This window comes from Aethalodelphis obliquidens, unplaced genomic scaffold, assembly GCF_003676395.1.
Source record: "Aethalodelphis obliquidens isolate GAN/ISIS:26980383/991018 unplaced genomic scaffold, ASM367639v1 scaffold34, whole genome shotgun sequence".
Taxonomy (NCBI): domain Eukaryota; kingdom Metazoa; phylum Chordata; class Mammalia; order Artiodactyla; family Delphinidae; genus Aethalodelphis; species Aethalodelphis obliquidens.
In genome coordinates, this window is record NW_020837978.1 from 12,465,589 (window position 1) to 12,484,833 (window position 19,245).

Consider the following 19,245-nt stretch of genomic DNA (forward strand, 5'->3'; position numbering starts at 1 on the left):
TAAGTCACATTAATATTATGAACCCCTGATATGATACAATGAGAAGAGTGCTTCACCTCTGTGGCATCCCCCTCCCCCTACCCCCCCCCCCCCATAACCCAAGTCTTACATTAAGAAAACATCAGGCAAATCCAAATTGTGGGACAAAATACACGACCAACTCTCTTCAAAAGTGTCAAGGTCATGAATGATAAGGAAAGTCTGAGAAACTGTCACAGATTGGAAGAGACTAAGGATGCTCTTGCTGCTGACTACTAAATGAAACGCCGTTTGAAATCCTGATTTGAATCCTGGAACAGAAAAAAAAATAGTAGAAAAACTGGTGTGACAGACAGGCCCTAGGGTTGCCTCCACGATCCCCACCTCCTGGAGCTCATGCCCTTTTATAATTCCCTCCTGTTGAGTGTGGGTGGGACCTATGACTTGCTTCTACGCAACAGAATATGGCAAAGTGATGCAACATTACTCTGGTGATTACATTTTGTTAAACAGGACTCCATCTTGCTAGCAAACTCAGATTCTATTGCCAGCTCTGAAGAAGCATGCTTTCAGGAAATATGTGGACATGTTGGAGAATCCTATATGGCAAGGATCTGTAAGTAGCCTCTAGGAGCGGAGAGAGGCCTCTAGCAAGAATCTGAAATCCTCAGTTCTGCAGCTGCAGGAAATGTATTCTCACAACAATCTGAGAGAGCTTGAAAGGGGTCTTTCCCCAGTTGAGGTTCTGATGAGATCACAGTTCCAGCTAACACCTGCATTGCAGTCTGATAAAACCTTGAAGCAAAGAACCCGAGTATGCCAGGCCCAAACTTCTGACCTATAGAAACTGTGTTTTTAAGACTGCTAATTTTTTTGTAATTTGTTACATAGCAATAGAAATGAATACGACTGCTAAAATCCAAAAAAAAAAAAGTTACACTTTTAAAACCTCAAATTCTTTAAGTTTTCAAATTTAGGTTCCTAATCATCTTATTCTAAGTTTAGCAAATTTTACCATAAAGAAGCCTTTGAAAATGTTTAGTCCTGTTCATAAATGTAATTAAATTTCTATAAACATGTTACACTGCATATTTAAATTTAATATATTCATTTTCCGTTTAGTGCTTCAATTGTTTGACTTAAGTAAAATCTTCCCATGTGTTTAAATAACTCATAAATCTAATAAATTTAAATTATAAATAGGTTGAGCCTTATGTTCTTGTGACTATTTCAACACTGCATACAGACTAGGTAAGATTGTAACTTAAATTAACAAATTGTAGGACAGAAAAAATAATTTCCCCTCTACCCTTCTAAGTTCTTAGCTGAGACCCCTGGAACATGATTTTGTGCCTGGGAAGCGGGCAGGTATGATGGAACATTCCAGAAGGAAAGGAAATGAAATGTGGAAAGTGAGCTTCTGTCTCTATCCTAATAGAAAGGGAGTGGGTAAGAAACCAAGAGGAGAAGTACCATCCCGGTAAACGAGCAATGTCACCCTAAGGAGACTTTTCCTTTAAGACAGGGCAGCAGACCAGTACCGGTCTGTGGCCTGTTAGGAACCGGGCCGCACAGCAGGAGGTGAGCGGCGGGCAAGAGAGCGAAGCTTCATCTGCTGCTTCACATTGCTTCCCATCACTCACTTTACTGCCTGAACCATCCCCCCCTCCACCTATGTCCATGGAAAAATTGTTTTCCATGAAACCAGTCCCTGGTGCCAAAAAGGTTGGGGACTGCTGCTTTAAGACATCGTAGGTAATAACGACTAGAAAGCCCACATTCACCCCTGTAACTTTAACCCTAGGTAGATGCTTAATAAGGTTAGTTTCTTTTCCCTCTTGGGACGATCATTTTTAAATAACCATACCATAGAATAATTATATTTTACTTTTATTCATTTATTTGTTTGCGGTATGCGGGCCTCTCATTGTTGTGGCCTCTCCCGCTGCGGAGCACAGGCTCCGGACGCGCAGGCTCAGCGACCATGGCTCACGGGCCCAGCCGCTCCGCGGCATGTAGGGATCCTCCCCAACCGGGGCACGAACCCATGTCCCCTGCATAGGCAGGGGAACTCTCAACCACTGCGCCACCAGGGAAGCCCTTTATTTTGTTAATTAGGAACTTAAGATCAGAATTAAGTTCCCTTTCACTACTTTGAAAATAAGCGGCCCAGCTGGCGGCCTCACAACGATCCAATAAGGGTCATAAATATTTCGTAGGCTCAACTAATTGTGGCAACTTTCATTCTCTCCCAGATAACCTTCGTTTCCTTCAATGAACTTCAAGAGCTTCCTGTGGGACAAAGATGATGAGAGCAAGTGGGATGGCTAAGAATTTTATCATTTGCAGAATTTGTGTTAAATGAATATTTTGATGTGTCTTTATGGTCAGCTGTACCAAATATGAGTTCATTGAGAACAGGTCGAGCCTACAGGCAACTGAAGAAAATGAAAGGTGGTCCCTGCCTTGCGCAGGTTGCAATCTAGTTTGAGGATATAAAGCATAAAGTCCATAATGTTACGTGTGACCTCAAATAAATAGCTACCATTTATTGAGTAACTATGGGAGACACACACAATTTAATTCTCCAAAAACCTGGGAGAGGTTAGCATTAAACGTTTTTCTTCACCTTTTGACTTATGAGAAAACTGAGGTTTAGAGAAATTGACTCCCCCAAGGTCATCCAGCTATAAAGTGGTGGGGTCAGGTTTTGAACCCAGGCAGAGAGGTCCCAGGACAAAAGCAGCTTTAGTTAACGTTGTAGTAAATTTTAAGGACTGAGAGATTTATATTTAACTTTACTGAGACCTTGGCCAAATTATTTCCTTTATACGGTCCTAATTTGCCTTATCTGCAAACCAGCTCCTTCATTTGGGTTGTTGTGGAGTGAACGAACAGGTGCAGGCCAAGCACTGAAGCATGTTCCTAATGCATAATGAGGGCTCCGTGGGGTCAACAAGTGAGTTAAAAGTAAACTGACGGGCTTCCCTGGTGGCGCAGGGGTTGAGAGTCCGCCTGCGATGCAGGGGACACGGGTTTGTGTCCCGGTCTGGGAAGATCCCACATGCCGCGGAGCGGCTGGGCCCGTGAGCCATGGCCGCTGAGCCTGTGCGTCCGGAGCCTGTGCTACGCAATCGGAGAGGCCACAAGGGTGAGAGGCCCGCGTACCGCCAAAAAAAAAGTAAACTGACATCACCCATAACTCTCAGAGGGACTCAGGTCCCTAGAATCCCAGAATCTGCGCTGACTACAGCCATCACACTTTTGTGCAAACCAACCAACCCCTGAAATCCAAAGGGAATTCAAAAATTGCCTCAACAAGCCCACTACTGCTAAATGCATTCACCTGCCCAGTCTCTTGTCCTAATTCGATCCAACTTCCCAGGGATTTCTTAGTTTTTGGCACGTGAGAGGTGTGACTCAGCACGGGGCTTGAAATTAGAGAAAGGAGAAGGGAAGCCTTTCAAGGGGAGGACTTTTCCTCGGGTAAGGCGGTCACATGCCCAGTCTCCCTATAGGGGACGTCGGTGACAGTCAAGACGGTGTGCATTCCCTCTCCTCCCCAATCCCCGCCACTTCGGTCATCGCGATGAGCAAGGCCGTCAACAGGGGCGGGAGGTGGTTAAAAATGTCACACAAGCGGGTTTCTTAGCATGCGTCTGGTCTGTCCCCAACTCGTCGGTCCTCCCCCTCCCCCGTCCCCTGGGCCCCGGCCGGGGGGGGGGGGGCAGGCGGCGGGGGGGGGGGGCGGGAGCGGGGCCGGGGCGGAGCCCCCAGGACGCGGGGCGGGCCGATCGCGGCTGCAGGTGTCCGCAGGCCTTAAGGGCGCGGCGTGCGCGCCCGGCCGAGCACCCGCCGCGGCACAGCAAGCCACGCGTTCCTGCCGCCCCGCCCCCTTTCCCCACTCCCCCGCAAGCCCCGGCTGCTCCCTCCCCCTAGCCCGTGCCGCAGGGAGGAGCTGCGGGCTCCCGCCGCGCTGGCCCGAGCGCGCCGCCGGCGCCATGCCCCGCATAGATGCTGACCTCAAGCTGGATTTCAAGGATGTCCTGCTCCGACCCAAACGAAGCAGCCTCAAGAGCCGAGCCGAGGTGGGATCTTTTGCCCGGGTGGCGCGGGGGAGGTGGGTGCAAGGCGCTGGGATGTGCCAGCCTTGCCAGCTTTTCTGTGGGACGCTGACCCCCTTTGCCCTCCTCACCACTGTAGAAGGGGGAAGGGCAGCTGGTTCCCTGCCAGGACTGGAGGTGTCTTTAAGGGGTCCGACAACGGCCTAAAATTCTAAATCCGTCCGGTCGGGTGGACGAGGGGAGGCACGCAATAGAACTAGACCCCAGAGGAGCGAAGACCAAGGGGCCAAGTGACTTAGAGAGGATGGCGGGGGCGGGGGGGTTGGTACACAGAGCAGAGACGAAGTATAAAGGGAGAGGAGATTTCGGGGCAGTGTCTCTCAGTGCGGGGAACTCTGGCTGCTTTAGTAACAGGTCCAGCAATGGAATTTTTTAAAAACGTCTGCAAAACAGGGAAACGCCGGGGCAAAAGTTCAGGGTTTACTTTCTGCGTTTCAGTGGATTTCTGGGTGTGGGGCTGCAGACCTGTGCCTGATGATACCCACTTACCGGACCGCTTCAGTCCAGCCCAGCGTTTGGGAAGCTGGGAGCACTGGGGTGCGGGAGTAGGGGTGGAGGAGTTATTGCTGGTCCTGCAATGAGAGCGAAGCTTGAGGAACAGGTGGAGACCAGACTGGACATAGCCAGGGAGGGGGGCAGGAGGAAGGTCAAGCTGTGAAGGATAAACTAGTTGCACACAAAGGCAGAGTCCCCCGGAGTCGTGTATCCCAGTGACCGTGGCTTTGCGTGGTGGGCCGAGAGCTGGAGCCGAAGGGGAGGAGACTGCTGGGTCTGGAAGCGGGGGCTGGAGAAGTAAACAGCAGGAGACCGAGCCAGCCTACTGCTCCATCCGTCCCGCTCCCCGGACCATAAATAAATCCCCTTGCGAGGCCCCGGGCTGCCTGCCGGTGCCCCCGCCTGACTCGTAACTGCAGTGCCTGGTGCCGCCAGCTGAGGGCTTGTTTGAATTAAGGAAGCCTGCTGCTGCTGTAGCCAATGACCAGGCCCTCCCAACTCACCTTCTCGAGCAGGAGGGTTGGCAGCTGGAGCCGGGACTGGAAGAGGCGAGGAATGATTAACCCTTATCCCCCTGGATTGCTCAACTCAGTTCTTGTCCTCTATTGTGTCCTCCCGGGTGCTAAAGAGCGGGGGCAGACACTTAGAAGAACAATAAACAGCTGCGATCGCAGGCCTTGGTCTCCTGAAGTCTAAGCAGTAGCTGGTACCTGAGTCCAGGCCAAGATGAGATGTGGGGATTCTGGGCAGACTAGTAATTTGTTGGCCTCAATCGTCTGAATATTCACAATTCACTTAGTAGAGAGAAACGTACTTTAAGAAAAGTTATATGTTTAAAACAAGGCTATATTATGTGTATTTTCTGAAGCAAGAAACCTCTTGTGAAGGTGAAACTCAGGATTATGTAATAAAACGAATTACTGTTTCCCAGGGAATCGGGTGACGTTGTCGTGCATCATTTGGTTTCATAATTTGGGCTGATTGAAAGTGTTAATGTCCCAGCTTCCCATGACACCTTGCAGTCTACGTGTACACATAGCAGTGAGGTCTCTGTGTCCTTGAGAAGTGTTTTCATATTTCCACGTTTGCCAGGTCCCTGCCTGGAAACCTGAGTTCACTGGCGTTGCCTTTCCATTTGGTTCCCGTCATGGTTTAGCTGCCCGCTGGCCACCCGGTATCACCTGGCTGCCTGCTTCAGTGATGTTCAGGGATCTAGGTGGACCTCTAATCCCCTCTCAAGCTTTTCTCAGTTTGCTTGTGGATGCCTGAAATTTCTTGTAAGCAGATGAAAACTTTGCATTGTACGACCAGATAGAATCCTAAATGTATGCCTCCAGGCAGAAGGATACCTGAGTGTAAATTTGAAACTAAATGGTAAATGACCGGACTTTGAGCCTAACCAGAGAGCGGATCTGAGTGGTACCAGGAGAGAAAACACTGGAGCGAGGAGAGTAAAGCATACCCTGTGGAAGCAGAGTCTGGCTGGGAAGGGAGAGTTATGACAACTGACAAGATTTATCACTGCAGCAGTTTTGCTAAGAGCTGGGCCTGCTGCTGTGAGCAGGAAATGGAGAGAAAGGCAGAGTGCCCTTCCACTCGGAGGTTTAGTGCTTCTGCAAGGGGATTTCCACAAGTGTCACATAAAATGAATTTGAGGTCAACTCCCAGAGGCAAAGGCTGCAGGTGGAGATGGCCCAGGTTGCCTTCCTGTGGTTGTAACAGATCGGCAGTCGTCCTCACTGCCCATCCATTGCCCATGCTCATGTCTTCACAAGGCTTTGGGCCGCAAGAATAAAGGGCCACAGGGCTGTGTGGGAGCATTTGGGTAATCTTTTCAGAGGAAGTGACATGGTTGTCAATTGGGCAAGAACTTTGTCTTTCTTTGACACACTGGGGAGGTGACATCGTCCCTTGACTCCCTGAGCATTTTCTTCCTTGGGACCCATTTCTTATTCCAGTGTCCCACCCTAGTCCTTAAGCTAGGAAGATTGTTTTAAAAAACCGCAAACTTAACACAACCATAACTTTGGAAGTCAGACAGTGGAGGAATTTGCACTGGAAAATTGGCCACTTACTTGTCCTGGGACAGAAAAGACATGACCTGACGAGCTATCAGTCTCCTTAAGACTCCTTAGTCGTTTTTTCACCAGTAGTCCAGTGACAAGTGGACCGGTTCTGGTGAGTTCTGGTCCAGCTTCAGTGGACAGCAGGCTGGCCCGAGGGGAATGAGACCATGGCAGAGTAGAGAGACTATCGGCTGGGAGAAAGAAGGCCTGGGTTCTTCCGAGCTCTGAGCTAGTTATTTTATTACCGGGGCTCTGTATTAGCTTCCTGGGGCTGCCGTAACGAAGTACTGCAGACTGAGTGACTTACACAACAGAAATGCACTGTCTCGCAGTTCCTTCTGAGGCTGTGAGGGAGAAGAATCTTCCAAGCCTCTCTGCTGCCTTCGGGGTGTTTACACATAACCTTGGTGTTCCTCGGCTTGTAGATACATCATTCTGATGTCTGTCTTCCTCTTGAATCCGCATTCTCCCTTTCTGTGTGTCTCTGTCCAAATTTCCCCTTTTTGTAAGCACACCAGTTCATACTGGAATGGGGCCCACCCTAACGACCTCGTCTTACCTTGATTATCCACAAAGACCCTATCTCCAAGTAAGGTCACACGCACAGGTACTGATGGTTGGTATTTCAGTACCTTTCTGGGGAGACGGTTCAAACCGTACCAGCTTCTGTAGATTTTGCCCTGTGACGTTGGAGGGTGTGATGAGGTTTGCTCTTCATGCATCAGAATCACCTGGGGAGACACTCCAAAATGCATGTGGTCTCCAACACAAAGGTTCTGATTTATTAAGTTTGGGGTGGCCTGAGCATGTGTATTTGGGGAGTCACCCCACCGTGATTCTGGTGTGCACACAGACTGGCCACCGGAGCCTTTGCGTTTGTGGAACCCCGTGGCTCTCTGGTACTGTGTGTGGCTGCGTGCGCATCTCTGAATCCTGACACCTGACGGTGAAACTTCCAGGGGACCGAGCATGTTCAGAGGGCCGGGTTGGGGCCTACCACGCATTGCCCTGAAAGGCTGGGGGCCAAGACAATCTCATCCTTAGCCCTCAGCCAGACATTAATTTATTCCACCCTTTTTGAGCCACTGGGACCACAGAGATGAAAGGCATTGCCCCTACGCTTCGACTTACAGTCTACAGGTGAGACAGATAATGAATAAGCTAATAAGAGAATTGCTTTAATCACACCAGCCATAGATTTAGGGAAAAGAGGCCCCTGCCCCGGGCTCCACTTCTGCTCCCCCGTCCCCTCCTCACTGGGCAGGGCTGAGGGCTGGGCCTTTCCCTCTAGGCCATGCTCCAGATACTCAGGATCCTGGATTTCCTGCCCACATGATTTCGAGCTGATTCCAAGGCCTGCACGGGGGGCCTCTTCCCCAGGTGTGTTTCCCAAGGGCCAGCCTTGCGGCCGATATGCTCGCCTCTAACCTCAGAGTGGCCGGGTGACCGCTGTTTGCGGGGATAGACGTGTGTCCATGGAGCTTAGTGTGCAGACTGGGGTGTCCATGTGGGCCCAGAAGGATGTGCGTGGGAAGAGACAGGGGCCAGGGCTGGCTCCCGTGGCACCATGTTCTGGTGCTTTCCAGGTCATTAATGAAATTGTGTTGTAAAGGTAGGAGGATAGAACAAAATTTGTGTAGCAGCTTCTTACACGTTGCTCATAACGTTGAGATGTTTAGAAACGTGGCAGGTGGGCCTCTATTTGTATTTTGGGGCCCCCAAATGTTGGGCTGCAGGACTATGACGAAGGTATGTTTAAAGAACAGCAGAAACATGCATTATTGAGGCCGGAGAGGGGTGGCTTATTTCTGTGCCCTTTCAAACCAGGCTTAGCAGAGAGAGTGTTTGGAGGTGCTATATTTGGTGCGTGGACCAGCTGTGGCAGGTTAAGTGCCAAGTTTTGTTTCTGGTGGCTAGAAAATTTAAAATATTTCTCTCCGTGAACAACTGGTCGTCTCGGGTGTGTGTGTGTCTGTGTCCTTCCGTCTGCGTGGATAAGGTCGGGGAAGATATTTTATTTCTCGTTCCTAGAATTAAGGATCGCATAGGCTCCGCCGTATGCAGGAGAGTAGAAGTGAGGGGAAGAGTTCATTGCCAAGGCTGACCTTTTCCACGGAGAACTGTTTTGCAGCGCCAAGAAAAACCCACTATGAGCTCAGCTGGGTGCAGAGCGTGGCAGCCCTCCTCACGTTTCTTGGAAGGAGTATAAGTAATTTGAGACCAAGGAATTCCGATTGTTTTAAGCCTGCAAAGCCAAAATGTCCACGCCATTAGCAGCCCAGAAGGGTGCAACTAATAGATCCCCTCAGTTACCTTTCAGGATGCAGATCGAACTTGCTTCACTGCAGTAGAACCGAGGATGGTAATGAAGGAAGTGGGGAAAGGGATGAGCTGCCTTCCACAAGTGCTCCGGCAGTGACAGCATCTCATCTCCCCTCACTGATTGCTGTTTAAGGCCAGCGCCGCCATGTTTATGACCTTGTTAGCCCAGGAAGCCTTCTGTGGTGGGGGAGTGCGAGGTGTGAAAAGGACCTGAGGTGCCCCCTGGTGTTCTGACATGTTGATGGCAAGGTGAAAGTTACCTGCAGCGAAAAAATAGAAGAAGCCTCTAGATAAATACTGGTAGGAAATGATTACCGCTGCTGTCCTCAGTCAGCCAGGATTAATGTAGGTCCAGATTCTTGCAGAAGCTTAAGATTTCCCCCTGTGTTTGTCCTGCCAGTTCTCCTTGGGAAAGTGCCCCTTTCCAGGAGGGGCTGTATCCCTCAGGGTCCTGCTGAGGAAACGAACATTGTTGAATATTTAAAACAGGAAATTTAATACAAGGCATTGTGACACAGCTGAGACACCGGATGGAATACCGAGGGACCCCAGAGATTGGCAGCAGACAACCCACTCCCAAAGGGGAGGTTCCCAAGGCCTGGGATCACTCTGAGCTGGGACCAAGGCCATGCAGGCCAAGGCAGAGGGGGTCTGGGAGAACTGCTCTGGCTACACCCAGGGCCACCTCCCCCACTGTCTTCCCATGTCCCACCAGTGACCCCATTGCCCAAACCCAGCCAGAAACCAGCCTGGGAAGTTGAGCCTGCCGGGGGGTGGGGTGGGGGGCTTGGGATAAGAGCAGAGCAGGGGAAGGATGAGCCACTGCATCTGTGCGCACACAGGCCCGGGATCTGCCCTGGGTGGAAGAAGCGATTTCGATCCTGCTAGCTCCTGGCCAGCGCCTGGCCCTACCCACTGCTTTTGCTGAGCCCGCCTTCCTGGCCTAGCTCTCGTTCTGGATTCCCTGTCGCTTGAGTTGGTCATAAATACGCTGAGGTTGGAGTTATGGTAGAATTGGAGCTGTTCGCAAGTCAAAGGAACGAGTGGTTATGTGCACAGACATGGCTGCAGTGTCCTTCCTCCTGGCTCTTTGAAAGATGCTGATAGTTACAAAATAGCTGAGAAGGTTGAAGGGCTAAGGGAGTTACGGGTTGCAGCTGACTGCAGGGTGAATTTGGATTGCCTGGTTCTCTCGGAAGGTGAGAATTAAAGGGAGGGCCTTGGTTGGCAGAGAAGAGTGGAGTGGATTTTCCCAGAAGGGGAGCTGTTCCTCCAGTGCTAGGAAGGGGGTAAAGGTGACTTGTATGTGGGTGCTTCGGGCTATTATGAACTGGGCTGGGGCCAGAGGTGGCAGGGGGGTGGGAGGGGCTGTTGAAGCGGGGAGCACGCAGTGCCTTGTACTGGTGCTTGAGGGTTGTAAGGACCCCAGCTCAGTTTTTGCACCTGGATGACAACCCAGGCCTCCCTTTCCTCAGGGACTCACCTGTCTTTGGAACCCCTGGCCCAACCCCTAAGAGAATCCAGGGACCGAGGGACCTACACTTCCTTTGTGTCCTTTCCACTTGCTCCAAACTCTAGAAGGTCTACCCAAATCACATAACGAGCCAAGGACTTCTTTTCCCTTTTGCAACAGGTGGATCTCGAGCGAAGCTTCACATTTCGGAACTCGAAGCAGACCTACTCGGGGATTCCCATCATTGTGGCCAACATGGACACCGTGGGGACGTTTGAGATGGCAGTGGTGATGTCACAGGTAGGACGGCGGGCTTTTTGCCTCTGAGAAGCACACTGGACAGGTGGTCAGTAGCCCACCCTGGACTTGCTCAGACACAGGGAAGAGGAGAAAAGTGAGACACTTCAGGTCATTCGCTGCGGCCGAACTATTTGGTTCTGAGTCTGAGTGTTGCTACAGGCACTTCGTTTTCTCTCTTCCATCAGAAGGTGGATGGAGTCTGGACTTTGCCTTCAGGGAGATGGTCTAGACCTGCATCCATTTTCTTTCTTGAAAATGCTCGTGATCCTTTTGGAAATTAGAGACACAAAAAGAAGTTGGACATTGTGCCATATTATACAGTTGGATGAGTGTTGTATTAATAGAAGAGTGACGGCACCTTTAAAATGAAGACAACCTCTTCGTCTGTTCTGTAGCATTTATTACATCATTATGGAGAAAACTTAGGTGCCAAGCACTGATTGTAATGTGTATGATGCGGTCACAGCTCATACAGGTGGGTTCCTTATACAGATGAGGAAATCGAGGCAGAGAAGGAGAGGAGAGGTCACTTGGCTCAAGGCATTTAGGCAGGTAGTCACTGAGCCAAGATTTCAAACCCAGACTGACTCCAGAATAAGGGATTTGTCTCCCAACTTACACCGACAGATACTAGTACAAGCTCAGGGTCCCTTGAACCAGCTGCTGTCTCGTTGCCTGTAAAGGGAGTAGCTGGCGCCCTAGCTTTAGAAAAATAAAAACAAAGTTATTTGTGGGCAAAATCTTCATCTCACACATCTGTGTCTGCATTTGTGTCGAAGGTTCGGTGCATTTATTCATCATAGATGGGAAATGTCTGCTTCTGATGCACAGAGTATGTGCATCTATTTCCGTAGCTAATGTCTGCCAAGTGAAAAGATAAATCCAATTAGTTGAAAGAGCTTCTTGCTGTGGACAGCATGTCTAACCTCAGGAGGTGCTGGGATTCATTATTAGCCCGTGATTAGAAGGGAGATTTTCAAACAAATTATGAAGTCACAAAATGGAGTGGGGGGTGTTCTGTCTGAGTCCAGGATCAGTTGCCTCGTCTGTCCGCCCTTAGCCCCCAGTGAGCTTTGGGCCAGAAGCTAATAAATTAATTGCAAAAGGAATTTGTATTTTTTGCTCCCTGTCTTTTCCTCCCTCTGCTGTGATCAGCCGTTGCTACTAATGAATTACGTGTTTGCGTAAAAATGCATGGAATCAGGGGGCAATAAGTAGCCCTGATGAATTCACATATCAGATTAGTAGTCCGTGAAGAACGGAGAACTTGCTGTGCTCTTCCCATTTGCACAGGAAAGACTCCCCACGAATGACAGTATGCACTGAAATAGCTAATCATGTGCGGGTCCTACGAATCTTCCATTTCTAAGATCCACTGAGTTAGTGTCTTGCATTAATAAAGTCGTAGAATTTTAGGAGAGGGGACTGAGAGAAGTTAGGAGCGAGGCCCTGATACAGGAGGAGGAGCCTGGGTTCTGCATTCGGATTTGAGTTTGATTCTGGTCTTCGCCCCTTTTTGGCCAAGCGATTGTTAAATTTCTTAAACTTAAGTTTCTTAAGCCCCATCTCTGCCCACGAAACTACTATTGCTATACAAAGTCCTGAGAAGCACATGAAATAATGTATGCGAAGCGCTTGCACAAAGTAGGTGTTCAGTAAACACTTGCCGGGTTGATAGTCATAGATTTAGGATTATGATTTATGTACTTCCCTCCCTCAAGAATACCAACTGCCTGATGGGTTTAGCTTTTAGCAGGAGATGTTTAGATTGTGAACCCAAAGAAAAGCTTTCAGGTAGAAGTTGAGCTTCTTTGGGGTTGACTAAGCATAACTTTGCCCTCAGGCTGCCCTGCTGATGGGCAGGGGACCAGTGCTCTGTGCTGCTCTCGGCCTCAGTCAAGTGTGGGCTGCCCAGGGCTCTGAGAATTCTCCCTATTCCACCCCCCTGCCTCCTGGCATTGCCTCCTAAATCTTGAATGCTGTGTTGTCTGATCAGATTAGAGTGGAAAACAGGTTTTGTGATTTCCCTAGTTACACTTTCATCTGTTTGGGCCTCCTAGGAGCATATTCAAAGCAAATTAAGCCTGAAGGGCTGGAACACCGGATGCTTTTGTATTGGTGGATCACCCTCGCCATATGGAGGAAGGGGGGGTGGAACTCCCTTGACTTCTTGTCCTAATGGTGCTGTTTTATTTCCTAGCACTCCATGCTTACAGCAATTCACAAGCATTACACCCTGGATGACTGGAAGCTCTTTGCCGCTAATCACCCAGAATGTCTGCAGGTATGACTCCACCCTGGTTATAAATTACATTTGTTGCAGGGGGAAGAAAATCTTTTTTTTTTTCCATTTTTGTTTATTTTATTTTTTTAACATCTTTATTGGAGTATAATTGCTTTACAATGGTGTGTTAGTTTCTGCTTTATAACAAAGTGATTCAGCTATACGTATACGTATATCCCCATATCTCCTCCCTCTTGCGTCTCCCTCCCACCTTCCCTATCCCACCCCTCTAGGTGGTCACAAAGCACCGAGCTGATCTCCCTGTGCTATGTGGCCACTAGCTATCTATTTGACATTTGGTAGTGTATATATGTCCATGCTACTCGGAAGAAAATCTTTAGGGTTGTCAAAAGGATTTGAATTGGCAGCAGATAGACACACAGAGTCCTAAGGAGAAACTGGGGGAAGGCAATAGTGGTCCCCCAGCCGTTGATCATTGCCAAGAATTTGCCAAGGAAGCCTGTACTGTATTCTTTTTTTAAAAACATTAGGATTTACCTGCAAGGAATATCTTTTTTCCCTTGAGAAGTGAAGTGTTCTATCATGAGAACTTGCAGAGGACCTGGCAGTGTTTCCTTCCGGGGAACCGGTCCGTTCTAAACGTGCCTTTTGACCAGAAAAGATACCTAATTATAGCAAGTTGTTATAATTGGAGCTGAATATAATGGAGCGGAATAAACAGCATGCCCTCCAGGATGGCTTTAATCAAAAAGACAGATAATAAAAAGTGTTGGCGTGGATGTGGAGAAATTGGAGTCCTCCTACATTGCTGGTGGGAATGTAAAACGGTGCAGCTGCTGTGGAAGACAGTTTGGCAGTTCCGCAGAAGGTTCAACTTAAGAGTTCCCATATTACTTAGCAATTCTGTTCCTAGTATAGACCCAACAGATACAGAACTATATGTTCACACAAAACCTTGTACACAAATGTTCACAGTAGCATCATTCATGATAGCCAAAAGGTGGAAACAACCCAAATGTTCATCAACTGATGAATGAATAAACGAAATCTGGTATATCCATACAATGGAATATTCATCAGTGAAAGGGAATGAGATATTAATTCATGCTACAACATGGATGACTCTTAAACATTTTACCAAGTGAAAAAGCCAGGCACAAAAGGCTGTGTACATGATTGTGTTTACGTGAAATGTCCAGAATAAGCAAACCTGTAGAGACAGAGATAGAAAGAAGATTAGTGGTTGCCTAAGGCTGTGGGATGAGAGGTTTGAGGGTGAGGGCTAAAGGGTGTGGGAATTTCTTTCTGGGGTGATGAAATGTTCTAAAATTGATTGTGGTGACGGTTGCACAACTCCAAAAATACTAAAACCATTGAATTGTGCACTTTCAAAGGTGAATTGTTTTTGACTATATCTCAGTAACACTGTTACTGAAAAAAAAAAAAAGCAGTTTGAAAATAACAAAAGTCCTGGTAGAACACACCAGACTTTGATCCTGGCACACTTCAGTGGTTCTACGTCAATGCCATAGAGGAGTCTCTGCATTTAGATGCTTTTCTACATGGTGAGATCATCTGTGATTGGAGAATGACTTCATATTGTACTGCTTTTGAAGTTACACTGGCTTCTTTTTTTTCTTCTTTTTTTTTCTGTGCCTTGACTATGTGTGGATTTTGATGGAGGAGAAGGTGGTTTCAGAGATAAAATAGTTCTGGCTCACTAGTGGGTCCTTCCTTTTTCCCATATTTTATTCTAATGGATTATCTCTGTTTCACCTTCTTCCCCTCTTCTCTGGATGAAGTTTGGGGAGCATGAGTTTCCAGCAGTGCATGATTCATCAGAACCTTGGCTTTTTCATTACCAAGTGTCCTCATTTCACTTACTGCCCCACTCCCACCAAATTAGAGCTCATTAAAAAGGGAACATGGTACAAACTCAGTGGCACAGAGGGAAACTAACCAATCTTGAGTTTCACCTGCTAAACTTTAACAGAAATGAAGGAGAAAATAAAATTGGTAGCAGAACTCGGAGGGAAAGAACGTGTGGATTTGGGGCACAGGTCAGACCGTAAACAGGAGGAGTGAAAATTGGAGTGAATATGTATCACATTACCAGTCCGCTTACATTCAGTATCTGAGTTGTAGCTACACTGTTGTGATTTGGGGGGATAACAAAGGATTTTCAGATATGTCCCTCGTCTGTGGCTTATAGTTTAGAAATATGAGTTAGAATATAAACATCATATAAATTTATAAAATATAAATATCTCATGAAAGGTGAGATGCCGACTCTGGCCACAATCCCATGGGTTAGTTTTGTTGAGGCATAAATTACTAAAATCCAAAGAGCAGATTTTGAGCGGAGCAGCGGGGTGGGTTGGAGAGCGCCAGTGCTGAGGAGCTTGCGGGAGAGGGTGTCACGGAGGAGACTGTGCTGGCTTCAGGTGTAAGCACGTCCCAGTGCAGATGGGGAGGATCCTTTCGGGGCTCATTCATTCTCGCACTTTGGGACATTTTGCCTCTAGAATGGAGACGCTAAGACTGGCAGCAACCCGTGCAGGTTACGATTTGCATGTTGTAATAATGTTGCATCGGGCGTGAAAAGGAAAACAGGAAGGGGTTTTATCAGAGGGGTTTTAGACATCTTTCCCTCCTTCCTGCCGCCTAAGCGAGATGCTCAGGGTGATGGCCACGGCTTTGGCACGAGGAACCTGAGCCAGACCAGCCACCCTGGCTCTCTCTACCTCTCCTCTCCTCCTGGAGGAGAATTTGCACCAGCAGCTCCACGGTTCCGAGTTCCACGTGGAGAGCTTGAGGAAGTGAAACAAGAGCCAGGCACGAGATTGTGTGGCTGAGGTCCAGGGCTCAGGATATGTGCAGTTTAATGGTGGGACAGACGGCGGAGTCAGTTCAGGTAACTGAAGAAGTGAATCTCCTTTACCTCTGCTGCTGCATGTTTCTTGAGCCGGTCCACTGTGTGTCTGTCTGATCAGGGTGAACCTCGGAGGGTCACGGTGCTGTGCCCAGAACAGGCGCGTGGATGGAGGCAGGGTTACTGTTCGCGTCTTACGCCTCTTGGTTTGTTTGGTACAGCATATAGCCGTGAGTTCGGGCAGTGGGAAGAATGATCTGGAAAAGATGAGCAGCATCCTGGAAGCCGTGCCGCAGGTCAAGTTTATTTGCCTGGATGTGGCCAATGGATACTCGGAACATTTTGTGGAATTCGTGAAGCTCGTCCGGGCCAGATTTCCAGAACACACCATTATGGTAGGTATGGTGGGACGACCTCCTCTGGATGGGGAAGCAGAGAAGACGTGTGTGGGGTGTCCGGGGAGCTGTGTTCTCTTCGTAGCTTTTGCTGCCTTCTTCTTAGCAGACTAGTTGAGAATCAGCAGGAAAAGGAGAGGCAGCAGCTATGAAGATCTGAAAACTGGCTCTGCTCTAAAAATATACATATAAAATCCAGATCAATGCCATAAGGTCTTCGTCTCTGCTAAATATGCAGTGTTTCTTACCATGTGAGACCGTTAAACCAAGGTCTGTGTCACTGCTTAACAAAGGGTATATTTTTAAAAATGAAAACATAACTGGCTTTCTGTTGAACATATTTATGTCATCTCTGCCGCAGTCTCCTCGCCAGTAGAAAACTCTGCTGTAAGAGTTGAAATCCACAATGTGAACACTTCAGAATAGTCAACAATTATTTGCAAATCAGTTGGTGTCTTGTTTTATCTAACATCTTTATGTTTGACTTTTCCTGCCTTTTGGGGGGTATTTTCCTAATTTTTAACACCTTCACTAGTTGGAATGTGTATATCTCTTATTGCTGGGAAACATAGATTTACAGAAAAATGAACTAGAAGCTTCAGGGTTAACTTTGGGCTTTTGGAAAATCTATATTGTAATTGTGTGTCTTTACTAGTCTTAATTAACATAGCAATTATTGATTGACCCCTAGATAATTTACCTAACTCTCCTTCTACAAATTTTTTTGAACCCAGTTTTCTCTTTCTTTTCTTTTTTTAAATTTGTTTTATTGAAGTATAGTTGATTTACAAAGTATTAATTTCTGCTCTACAGCAAAGGGATTCAGTTATATATACATATATTCTTTTTCATATTTTCCATTATGGTTTACCACAGGATATTGGGTATAGTTCCCCGTGCCATACAGTAGGATCTTGTTGTTAATCCATTCTGTGTATAAAGTTTGCATCTGCTAATCCCAAACTCCCAGTCCATCCCTCCCCAACTCCCCCTTCCCCTCCCCCTGGGCAACCACAAGTCTGTTCTCCATGTCTTCCTTTTACAAATTTAATTTCTCCTCACATTTCATCATTTTAAGGAAGTTGGGAGACAGGAATTAGTATTTCTGCTGATGGAGTTGAATCATCTGTTAAGGATTTCCAAAAATTTTTAAGTATTTTTATGCTTTCCAGTCATGTGAGAAGAAAGCGTCAAGCATTGTCCCAAGGTCAACCAGCTGTACCGTGTCTGAGCTGGGTGGGAAACAGCAAGATTCATTTCACCCCCCGCCCATGATGGTGCTGCCAGCATTGTCGTGTTTTTGATAACAGGAACACCGTTTGCTGAATACCCGTGTTTCAGGAGGCTCACCTTTGTTCTTCTTTACAACATCTCTGTAAAGAGTAGGAACCGTTGTCCCAAGTTTACCACAGATGAGGAGTCCTAATTCCTGATTCTTTGGCTGTGGGATTTGCACAAGGTCATACCCACGTTGAGCGGCAGAGCTGGGATTTGAGGTCAGGTTGGTCAGAATTCAAAGTCCAGGCTCTGGAGACCTGTTAACATGCTCTGTCCTTGTTAACTTTAGTGATGAAGCTCCCTCCTTCCACTAGGCCCCAGGGAGACGGGCGGTGCAGGAAGGGTGTGGACTGGCGGGGCAGGGAAAGGGCATGGTGGCCAGTGCAGGGCCTGGGGGTTGCTGGGGTGTGGGGAGTGAGGCAGGGAGGGGGAGATTGACGCAGAGTTCCCAAGGACCCCCGGGCAGCCACCAATGGCAGGGGCCTCTGCAGCGCCTGCCGGCTGCCCAGGGAATATGTTCTCGTTGTTCGTGTTGGTTTCCCTCGTTGGTTGGCGAGGTAGGTGTTTCTTCCTCAGCTGTGCTTTGCCTGCACTGACCCCTGAGATCTGTGATTCACTTGGAAACCTCTGGTACTCCTATGTCCTTGGTTTTTAGAAAGGTGATTTCTCTCATGGCTCTGGGAGGCATTGGGAGGATGCATTTGTCTAGTGTTTGGAAACTGAAAGGTATATAACACGGGTGCTGAGTGCTATTGTGATGGTTACACTGCAGTGAACGGAAGCGCAGCTCAGAAGTGTTGTTGGTAGAGGCTGGCGATTCCTGGGTGTCTGCATCAGGGGCGACGGCTTGTTGCTTCTGGTGCCCAGCACATCCTGGATTTACGTGGAGCCTTTTTTCTTGTCTTTCACCTAAGGCAAGCACTGCCACAGGTCGAGAGGGGGGAAGCGGGGATTTTTAGAAAATGTCATTGGCAGAAAAGGGTCCTGTGAAGATGCTGGGTGTGAGAAGAGTGTGAAAAGTCCTCTGGGCCTTTGCCTGGTGGCTTTCAGAGAGGAAAGGGAATGATGTGTTCTTGGGTGTATTCCAGGTACTGTGGAAAAAAGGCACTAGCGTGGACCAGGCTCTTCTCTTTTAATAATAACTTGTCCTGTGTAAGATAAAGGCACCTATTGTACTTTAAATTGATGGGAAACTTCATCTTGGGTCGAGAGAGTTTTGAGGGTCACGCAGCCAGTGCGAGGTGGGCCTGGGGTCCAGCGCCTGTCGCCAGGGCCTGGCATCTCTCCTTTATACCATGCTGCAGCCAGGCCACCTGCCAGCTCAGGCTCATTGCTATGCAGAGGTCCCTACCTTGGGTCTGGGAAGTGCCTTTGTGCTGGTGGCTTGCTCTTTTTTTTTTTTTTTAAAGATTCTTTTGATGTGGACCATTTTTAAAGTCCTTATTGAATTTGTTACAATATTGCTTCTGTTTTTATGTTTTGGTTTTTTGGCCTCAAGGCATGTGGGATCTTAGTTTCCTGACCAGGGATCGAACCCACACCCCCTGCATTGGAAGGCGAAATCTTAAACACTGGACCGCCAGGGAAGTCCCTGGCGGCTCTTTCTGATCTGGTCCCGAGGACATAGGCCCGTGACACCTAATCTGTTCAGATGAGACTAGCTCTGCTCCCCTGGGGAATGTCAACTCAGCCACCATTGGCCGATCCCCAGCTAGC

The 19,245-nt window shown here is 48.2% G+C and overlaps 2 protein-coding genes across 3 annotated transcripts in view; both read left to right on the forward strand.

Moving 5' to 3' along the window:
* Positions 1 to 19,245, forward strand: part of MYLIP (myosin regulatory light chain interacting protein) — a 168,900-nt gene that overhangs the window by 124,672 nt on the left and 24,983 nt on the right. Inside the window, exons 13-17 of the mRNA XM_027128438.1 lie at positions 2,235 to 2,938; positions 3,365 to 4,067; positions 10,620 to 10,739; positions 12,940 to 13,023; positions 16,078 to 16,251. The gene's annotated coding sequence lies outside the window, so the exon portion shown is untranslated. The remainder of the gene's footprint in view (positions 1 to 2,234; positions 2,939 to 3,364; positions 4,068 to 10,619; positions 10,740 to 12,939; positions 13,024 to 16,077; positions 16,252 to 19,245) is intronic.
* The window catches only part of GMPR (guanosine monophosphate reductase), a 41,998-nt gene continuing 24,987 nt past the window's right edge, over positions 2,235 to 19,245 (forward strand). The window contains exons 1-5 of one of the 2 annotated variants that reach the window (XM_027128439.1): positions 2,235 to 2,938; positions 3,365 to 4,067; positions 10,620 to 10,739; positions 12,940 to 13,023; positions 16,078 to 16,251. In XM_027128439.1, coding sequence (XP_026984240.1) covers positions 3,633 to 4,067; positions 10,620 to 10,739; positions 12,940 to 13,023; positions 16,078 to 16,251 — 813 coding nt within the window. In that variant the 5' untranslated portion in view covers positions 2,235 to 2,938; positions 3,365 to 3,632. The remainder of the gene's footprint in view (positions 2,939 to 3,364; positions 4,068 to 10,619; positions 10,740 to 12,939; positions 13,024 to 16,077; positions 16,252 to 19,245) is intronic. The other variant, XM_027128441.1, reaches the window with a different exon arrangement.